This window comes from Rhinopithecus roxellana, chromosome 21, assembly GCF_007565055.1.
Source record: "Rhinopithecus roxellana isolate Shanxi Qingling chromosome 21, ASM756505v1, whole genome shotgun sequence".
In the NCBI taxonomy this organism is placed as follows: Eukaryota; Metazoa; Chordata; class Mammalia; order Primates; family Cercopithecidae; genus Rhinopithecus; species Rhinopithecus roxellana.
This window is the reverse complement of record NC_044569.1, coordinates 12,397,452-12,406,609: the sequence shown is the minus strand read 5'-3', so window position 1 is coordinate 12,406,609 and position 9,158 is coordinate 12,397,452. Positions and strand designations below refer to the sequence as shown.

Genomic DNA, 9,158 nt, shown 5'->3' with positions numbered 1-9,158 from the left:
TAAATCACCTACTACCCAAGGTAATGGAGAAGAAAACCAAAGGAAGTTTGACATTTATTTTGGAAGTGTGATAAAGCAATTGAGACTGTTGAAATTTAACACTACCTTGAGGTCTCATTACACTAGCATGTCACTCATTAGTGCAAACTCACTTTTGCTTTATAGAAGAGCCCAATATATCAATCTACAGCCTTAAAGTGAGTTATTGGTTTAATGCAGATCCAATCTGAGAATAAATGAGGCCCTTTTAAAATGTATTACAGAATGTTGCGCTAATGGTAGTTGACGACGTATATTCACTCTTTGCCAAGTTGTGGGTACAAATGTGATATGATTACATCCAGGACAAGAGCCTGAATTTAAGTAAGACTTTAAGAGTTGAAGGAGATCATAGAGATTATATCATCCACCAGAGGCCCAGAGGGATTAAGAGATTTGTCTAAGATTATACAGATAATAGGTGGATATCCCAGATTTCAGACTAGACTTTCTTGAGCTCAAGTTCAAGGAAGGTCCATTCTTCTCTACAGTATGCATTCAGCAACATATTATAATGGTAATAATAATTATGATAACCACCATTTATTGAATACATCCTCTGGGCCAAGGGTGCTGGTGAACTCCACACATATAAGCCCTCCTCTGACCCTGACCCTGTTCTATTCCTCTCATAGCTCCATGAGGTATGTCTGGTTCTCTACATTTTACAAAAAGATGACTGAGACTCAGGATTTGTGACTTGTAAAGGTCACACAGCTAGGAGATGCCAACAGCTGGATCCAATCTCAGTTCTGAATCTGCACTCTTTCTACAAAACTAGCTGCTTTGCCCAAGGGGATCAAAATGACCACATCGTATCTCCTGGTTTTGAAAATTAACTAATTCACTTTTAATGACATCAAGTGTAAACAATCTACCAAATTATTAAAACATTATCTTTTTGTCTATGTGGGCCATGGATTCAAGACCATTAACTTGCAATCAGTGATATCCACGAGGATGGGAAGGGAATATTAAGCCTGGTGCTCTGCAAATTAATACTTGGAGGTAAACGAGAAGTATCATAGGCAATTACTATTCACTTAACGTTTCATTCTATTTGAAAGAGAAATTCCCAAATGTTAAATATTACCTTACATTTTAAGCTTAAAAATACACTGGACATGTGACAATGGTTCTGAGTACTTTGGGGGAAGATCACAACAGTCCTGGTAGCAGTGTCACAGCAAAATATTTCAGAGGTACCAGATGAGCTAGCTCCAAGGCAAAATGAGGCAATATTATGCTTAACTGTTCGGAAACCTCTTTTATTAAAAAAGATTTTAAATATTAATGCTATTTTCAATACAGGTGTGATAACACTCAATAAAGCATAGTGTACTTGATATAAATTTCGGAATGTAACAGTCCATCTAGTTCCTGGCCCCCTCCAGTCTCCACCACATACCCTAGTAGCAAAACGTACACACCTGTTTAAAAAAGGAAGAAGCTTTTGGGCATTGGGTGAGCAGAGTGGAGTGGGGCAAGGAAAGTGCTCGTTCCTGAATTATTCATGCTTTTGGCTTTAACTTCAGTTAGGAACATCAATTCTAAGAGAACTGAGACAAACTCTTCTATGTTCCGCAAAGGGAGGGAGAAAAAAGCCTGCCATTCGCAAGCAGCTAGGGGCAAAACCAGCGCAGAGGACACGGGTCGGGAAATTAGGGATTAAAAAAAAATTGGAGTAAAGTGCACATTTACTGTCAAAAATATATTGTTTTGATCCTAAGAAAATTAAAAGAATTTTATCTAATGGACTAGATTGCTGACCTTTTAATACATTTGGTTTTCATTGAACATACAATCACCATCGGACATAAAAAGACTAGTTTGCTTTAAAACAAAAACAAAAACAAAAACAAAATCCTTGGAGTTATCTACAGGAATCTTGTGGACGCAATTCAAGGATAACATTCTGCAGCTCTTTGGATATTGAATGATGTCCTCGGATCAGTCCACAAAAGAGACAGGGAACTGTTAATGCACTGATTCAAGTGGCCGTTTCTCCCATTTTCTCTCTCCTCCCCCCACCCCACTCCTTTCTCTAAATGCCTGTACTTTCCAGTTCTCCTTCTTCTACCCCTATGGCATGAGACCTGGAAATCATGAAGAGTTTCTCCTTGTTTGTAAACTGCCTCTGCACCGGCTGAGGTTGCTCGGCCGTGGGTGGCTCCTGGCTGGCACCCTCCGGGGAGCTCTGCTCCGCACCCGGAACCGGGGCGGCCACAGAGTCTCGCGTTTGACCCGCAACTGCGTCCAAGACCGACTCGGAGGAGGTGCCGGCCTCCCGCAGGGGTGTGTAGCCCTTATTGCTGCTGGATCGGTCATCCGACTGGGAGCTCCCCGAGTCCCGCCTGGTGGGGGGCGAGCCCTCCCGCCGCAGGGGTGGCGAGGGGGAGGCGGCTTTGGTCAGAGGGCTGGAGTCCGGGTCCGCACTCCCCGGGGAGGGCGGGGGCTCGGGGGACGGCGGTACCCGGTAGTCCGGGAGCCCGCTGGTGCTGCGGCGCCGCAAGGCCGCGTACCTGCCGGTCCTGGGCAGGCGGCCGCCCTGCCCCCTGGCGGCGCGCGCCGCTACCGCGCCCTCGGGCTCCTCTGGCTCCTGGCTCGCCCCGCGCATGCTGCCCTCTGCTCCGCGGAGGTTGGTCATGCTCAGGTCAAGCTCGCCCCTCGGGATCTCCAGGGAGCCGCGTTCCCCCGGAGGCCTCTGCCAGCTGCAGCTCGCGCCCTCCGCGTCCCCGTCCCTATCGCGGTCCCCTTGCAAGGGCAGCAGCGCGAAGGCGCTCAGCGAGGAGTCCACGAGGGAGCTGGCGGTGCTCTGGCGCCCCCAGCTCTCGGGTGGGCTGCAGGGCGCCGGACTACTGCAGCTGCTAGCGGCGTTGGCGGCGGCGGCGGCGGTGGCAGCGGCGGCCCGGCGACGGCCGGCCACGCCCGAGCGCTCGCGGTAGACGCTGTACACTGCCTCGGCCAGGCTCGCGGGCTCCCGCGGACAGCGCGGGGAAGAGGCCAGGTCCGGCGGGGACGCGGCGCCCCGGGGGCGGCCGCCGCTCAGGGCCGCGGGGTGAGGCGGCCACGAGCCCTTGGCCAGCATCGCCGCGGCTCCGAAGGCGTCTCCGGCGCCACCGCAGCTCCCCGGCTTCAGTTCCAGGCCCCGCGACTGCACGTAGCTGAGGAAGCCGTTGAGCGGGATGGCCCCGGGGGGCGCCGCGGCGGGGGCTGACGACGACGAGGAGGCGGCTGCGGCCGCGGCAGCGGCCGCGGCGGCCGCCAGGTCTTTGGCGCGGAGGCTGTGCACGTCGATGACTGTGGAGTAGAGGTCCCGCAGGTTGATGATTTTGGTCTTCTTGTCCCGGTTCTCGTGGAGGACCGCGTTTGCGCAGATGAAGAGGAAGATGCCGATGCCCATGATGAGGGGCCCGAAGACCTTGAGCTTGTCAGAGTGCAGGTAGCCAGAGAAGATGCGGAAGAAGAAGCTCACCGACGTGGAGGAGGAGGAAGGGGAGGCGACTCGTGCAGGAGGCGTGCTCTGGGGCGCGCCCCCGGAACTGGAGTTGACACCCCCTGGACCCCTAGGGTGGCTCCTGGACCGGTTTTTGCTGCCACTGCCGCTGCTGTTGGCCGTGGTCGGGACGCGGTGGCTGCTGCCCACAGGCGGCAGCTGCTTACCCCCCTCCCGATTGGCCCCCGTGGCCTTGGGCCAGTAGCCCACCACCGCCATGGCTATGCCCACCAGCAGCACCAGGATCCCGCAGAGGGCGATGAGCCCCGAGATGGAGCACAGCTTCAGCTTGCCTTTCACCACCACCACGTCGTTCTTGCGCCTCTTTTTGGCTTTCCTCTTGCGCTTGGGGATCTGACTTGGGGGGCGGAGTGGATCCTGCTTTCTGGCGGAAATCCTCAGCAGGCCGCCGGTGGCGATCATGGCGAATTCGTGGATTGCAGGACTAGCCTCTGGGATGGAGGCTTGCTCAGGGAGGGCGCCAACTGCCCACTAGCTGCTCAGCCACCTCCTCCTGCTGCAAAGCAGAGGAAGACAGTCAGAGGGTGTCGGCTTGGCTGCAGTGACATCTCACGCTGCAGCTGCCCTACTCCCAGATCCCACTCCATGTGTGCCCCCAACCCCAGGGCCTTTACCCACTAACTGAAACGAAGACCGTGTACAGAGGCTGGGGCCAGGTAGACATTAGGGAAGGGACCTATTAGTTGCAGCAACTAATAGGTGGTTATAAAACATTGCAGTAACTAGTATGTGGTGATAAAACCATCTGAAAGTATGCCTTCTTCTCCCCGCTTCCTACCCATCTTCCCCACACACTCCATGGGTAATATGAGGGTTTGAAATGGACAGTGGAGTTCCAACCATTAGTAAACCTAAATGTAGGGACGCAAAGTAGTGGTTAAGGACCTTCCTGGCAAGGTTCTTTCCCTTAATCCTTCTGGAATTGGAAGATTTTTCAAGGGAACTACCACAGGAGTTTCAAGTCTCTCTAAGCTGGGGAATCTGTCAATGTGTGGCCCAAAGTCACTAAAACAGTCAGGAAAGTCACTACTGTACAAAGACAAAGGAATTTATTTCACTGGATGAAAATTAAAGGTCATATAATGGCTGGCAGGCGGTTTATTTACTTCAGATAATTAACAGAGAGTTTATCACTGGGGAAGCAGCAGAGATATTGCAATACTCTGACAATAAATCCCTTCACAAAGTTGTCTCCCATCTATGCCTATTCCTACAGCTAAGTGCAAGCAGATCCCTTGCACAGCCTTCTCTCCTCCTGGCAACATCTGGACAGCTTCTTGGGGTGGAATATTTAGTTTTAGGTAACTGCTTATGTAACTGAGCTCTTCCTTCTAGCCTTCTTTCCTCCCTCAGAGGAACTCCCTTAAAGGTATCATGTGCCAGATTTCATCAGGGAATTTGAGAAGTCCCCTAGAATCTCCAAGAGAAAGATCTTTTTTCTCATATGGGAAAATTACAATTAAAAAAACTAACACTCTGCCATAATAGCTTTCTGACCCCTTATTAAGGTGCCAAGAGCATGCTACAGAATTCCAGTATTCAAATGAGGAGGCAATTAACTAGGTAAAGCAGCCTACATAATATGTGATTTGTAGAATGACATTTCCCCCAAGCCAAAGCTGTTTTGTTGCTGTTGTTGTTTGTTTGTTTTTTGCTTTTTTCCCCCTCCTTATCCCTTTCTCATGAGGTCATTTTTAGGAAGGGAGGGTGGCAACAATCAATGGATTACTCTTAGGAAGTTTATTTAGTTGTTTGTAATAAAGCCTGGGTAGGTAAATTCACAAATGCATATTGGTGGTTATTCAGCAACCTCTAAAATAGTCTTGCTGTATCTCCAGAGTAAAACATTTTCTGTCCCATTAGTTGTTTTCCCTCCTATGAGATGCTAAAATTAAGGACATTGTATGAAATGAAAGACTTAAATATCACTCCCAAGCCTTTTGCTATTCTATCCTTTGTCAGATAATTCATGTTTTAGAATAAATTCCCCCTTGAAAATGTGTGGTAGGTAGAATTTGGCTTTTAATTGGTGATTGGGTGAAAGGCTTTGGCCCTTGAGTTCCTCCATTATATCCATATAGGCAGGATCTTTTCTCCATCAGTGGGAATGCAAATGGTAATCAGCTCTTTACAATGTTTGCAAATCAACATATCTTTGGGACTTAGTTGGGTTTCAGTAAAGAGAATCACCAGGTAGATAAGAGAGGGGTCAGTATAGAGAATACATCTATAAACCTTTAAGCTGCACCAGTAAGTACAAATTGAAAAAAATATATATTGTCTATCTCTCATCCCAAATAAATAGGCACATTTATTATGTGGTTGTAATATAGAGACTGTTGTTTTAAGTGATCCTTGGAATCCAGCATCTTAAATAATCCGGAGATCCGTGGTTATCTTAAGAAGGCTTTAAGGACCAGACATTTTTTAAGAAGCGAACTCAGACTCAGTTGGCAGGGTGGCTCTCCCACCGAAGAAAGGCTACATGTTTGGTTGGGCATTGATCAGGTGCACCAGGAGGCTGGATGTCTTGGGGAGGGGGAAACTCACTTGGATTTCTCCTCAGCAAAGCAGCTTTGGCTCCGGTAGATTGTAAGGAATGGATTTCAACAGTCCTTTACCGCACATCTTTCAAATGAGTTTAATAGTTGAAGGCTGTACTCCCTTTTAATGTGTCACCATCTGACACGAAATACAGACAAAGGTCAGATGCCACGGGAGACCCACCTTTGAGGTTTTCCTTTATACCTAATGAAAGAAAACAAACTTAGCAGTCAAGCTTGGCTGCCCTCTCAGTTTACTGCCTGGAGCTGGTCTTACCGTGGTTAAAGAATGGAGGATGGGGGAAGCAAAGGAGGGAGGTCTAAAAATACAACTGCTTCCAAGAGAGACATTCAAGTTCTCCGCTCATGATGGATTAAGCCCCACTCTGAGGCTCGGAGGCTCGGAGCCCACAGGCTGGCAGCGCTGTGCTGTGCCGGGCACCCAACCCAGGTCCTCGACCCCCGGTCCCTCACTGGCAGGGCGGCGACCCCCTGGCCCCTGGCTTTGGTCTGCTTATTGATGTTGGCCGGAGTCACATGAGTGCAGCAGCTGGGAGTCCGCCTCTGGAAAGAAGACAGGCAGCAGCGAAGTGAGAGCAATCTGGAACTAGCTTTTTCTGGGCAGCGCATCCCGTGTAGCCAGCCCAGGAAAAAGCCTCTCCAGGAACCCTAGCCCGGGGCGCGGGGGTTCGGGGACCCGAGGGGCGGGGAGGGGCCCTCAGGGGCTGGGGACTGGCAGAATTGCTCAAAATGGCAGCACTCTCGGCACACAAGATCGCTCACTTACCCAGGGAGACCGAGGGAGGTCGGGGCCGGCGAACGGGCTCTCGAGCGACACAAAGGAACCATGGAGAAACTTTTTCAGCCCGAGCCGACGGCGGAGCGCAGGGACAGCGCCCCCGGGCCCTGCATCCAAGCGCGGCTCAGCAGCCCCGCAGGGGCGAGCGCCCACCCCAGACTGGCAGCCCCCTCCGGCGCTGTGGCGGGAGCCATTTCCAAGAGTTTCCAAGAAGTGTCAGGTCCTCTGCCTCCCGCATCCCGCCTCGGAGCCCTCCTCTCGGCCGCTCATTCTCCCGCTCGCTGCGTCCCCTCGCGCGGCGCTCCCGGGCGGGTCCCCGAGGCGGCGCCGCCGGCCCTCGCGCCTCTTTTGTGTGGCTGCTGCGCGCCGGGCTCCGCCGGGTGGAGTTGAGCCCGCGGCGGCGGCTCGGGGCGGCCGGACTGGCGGCTGTTGCTAAGAGACCGGAGCCATGACACAGGGAAATTGCGGCAGGGTGGCGGTCGGGGCCCGCCCGGCTCGGCGGCTTGGGGGGGGCGCCCCCGCCCCCCGTCCCGCCCCCTCCCCCAGCGCCCCCCCACGCCGCCGGCCTTCCCAGTTCCCCCGCGTCCTCAGCCGCCCGCCGCCCGCCGCCCGTCCCTTCGGAAGCGCCGCTTCCCCTGGGAGGAGGAGGCGCGAGGGGAGGCGGCGGAGGCAGCCGACGCAGGGCGCTGGGGCCGCGGGGCAGGGGGCGCGGGGCGCCTCCTCGGCCTCGGCTCTTCCCGCCCCGAGGCGCCCCGAGACCGCCGCCTGCCTCCGCGGGCAGCTTTGTTCTTCTTTCTTCCAACTACCTGTCTGAGCCGCGGGCCCCAGAGGCCCCAAAGAGAGGCCTGGAGGGTCTCCCCAGCAGCATCCGAGGGGCGCTCTCGGGGAGCGAAGGGCCAGAGTCCGCGTTCCCTCCGTGTCTGCCTCCCTCCCCTCGTGTCTCGGTCTTTTGTTGCCTCTACTCCTCGGCACGGCACAGCCTGGGTTGTTTTCCCCCTCCCGCTTGGGAGTTTGCAGTGTGGATGCTCGGCCAGCACAGTAAGTTGTCCCCCAACGAACTCGGGCCCCGGCGGAGTGGAGCCGCCCCCGCCGAGCCGGGCGCACCGCGGGACGCGTGGAAGGCGCTGTCAGATGTGCTCGCGCTTCAGCCCCGCCGGGCTTTGTGACCAGCCTGACCGGGACCCGGCAGCTGGGGCTCCTCGGAGATCAGAATGGGCTCCCGGGCTCTTCCTTGGGCAGCAGCCCCTCCTGCTCCTCCCGGTCCGGTAATCAGCAAGCGTTAAAAGGAAAACTATAATTCTCCAGAAATCCAGGTTAGAATCAAAGAGGGGAGGTGGGGGTAGGGAGGATGTCCAAACTCCCTACGTCATTTAAAAAAGAGAGAAGGAGAGAGAGAGAGAAAGAGAGAGATAGAGAGATCCTGTTTCCTAGCTCATCCCTGTCCTCTGAACTGTAAAGTAAAAATGACAGGGAAAAGATAATTTCAAAGTGGAATTTCCCCAAAGATTATTGAGAAAGTGAGAAAGATTTCAATTATCTGTTGAAATGAGGCAGCCAGGATTCAGGAAGAAAGGAACAGAAGAGCAGATGAAGCAAGTGCTGTCTGAAATTTTGGATCCAGACAAAATTGGGTGGGTGTTACATATTCTGAGTTTTGCTGCTCAGGGGTCCACAAAACCCACACAGGAGGGCTCTGCTGCCCACAGCTCCTGTTACAAGATTGTTCCCCACATACACAGCATTCACTTGTGCTTAAATCTAGAGCAGACACGTTTCAAAAAGAACAATAAAGACAAAAATTTACAAGTTCAATGATATAAATGTGAACAGTGATCTAAGAGATGGGGATAGAGACGGTGAGGGACAGGAGGGAACGAAGCAGAAGTGTTTTCTAAAAGGCAACCCTGCATTCACCTGTTGGAAAGGTGGCCTCTGTCACCCTTTTCAAGCAAATAACGAATCTGAATGATGATCAGGATGTCCGGAACCCACCGCCTTCCCCCTACCTATTCCTGCTCAGATTCAGGCTGTTAGAAAACAAACCGTAATGAAGGGAAAGTTTTAAATCTCACATTGGGCTGTTTCTTTTTAGAGAAATCACTGCAAAGGAGAAATAATAAGATCTAGTTGTCGTTTTCTAAAGACTTTTTGGCTCTGAACCTCCAGATCTCTTGAATACCAATAATAATCTGGTATTGTGTACAAAGATTGGGCCTACAGTCTCATTTCATTGCACAGCTAGCTGCCAGAGTCTATGGGT

At 52.4% G+C, this 9,158-nt stretch overlaps 1 protein-coding gene across 2 annotated transcripts; it reads right to left on the bottom strand.

The window, feature by feature from the left end:
- Window positions 1–1,291: 1,291 nt before the first annotated feature.
- On the bottom strand, window positions 1,292–7,804 carry TMEM200C (transmembrane protein 200C). 2 transcript variants are annotated; one of them, XM_010373394.2, is made up of 3 exons: window positions 7,705–7,804; window positions 6,887–7,330; window positions 1,292–4,052 (listed from the first exon to the last, which is right to left on the bottom strand). In XM_010373394.2, exon 3 carries the CDS (start codon window positions 3,956–3,958, stop codon window positions 2,084–2,086), a length of 1,875 nt encoding a protein of 624 aa, XP_010371696.2. In that variant the 5' UTR covers window positions 3,959–4,052; window positions 6,887–7,330; window positions 7,705–7,804; the 3' UTR covers window positions 1,292–2,083. The 2 variants fall into 2 exon arrangements, 1 of the variants encoding a protein (XP_010371696.2); XR_004055694.1 differs by lacking the exons at window positions 1,292–4,052; window positions 7,705–7,804 and adding an exon at window positions 6,519–6,663 and having other exon boundaries at window positions 6,887–6,929.
- Between the last annotated feature and the right edge of the window lie 1,354 nt (window positions 7,805–9,158).

Bases quoted from the DNA above. Each gene is read 5' to 3' on its own strand.
- TMEM200C (XM_010373394.2), bottom strand. From the start codon at position 3,958: ATGATCGCCACCGGCGGCCTGCTGAGGATTTCCGCCAGAAAGCAGGAT.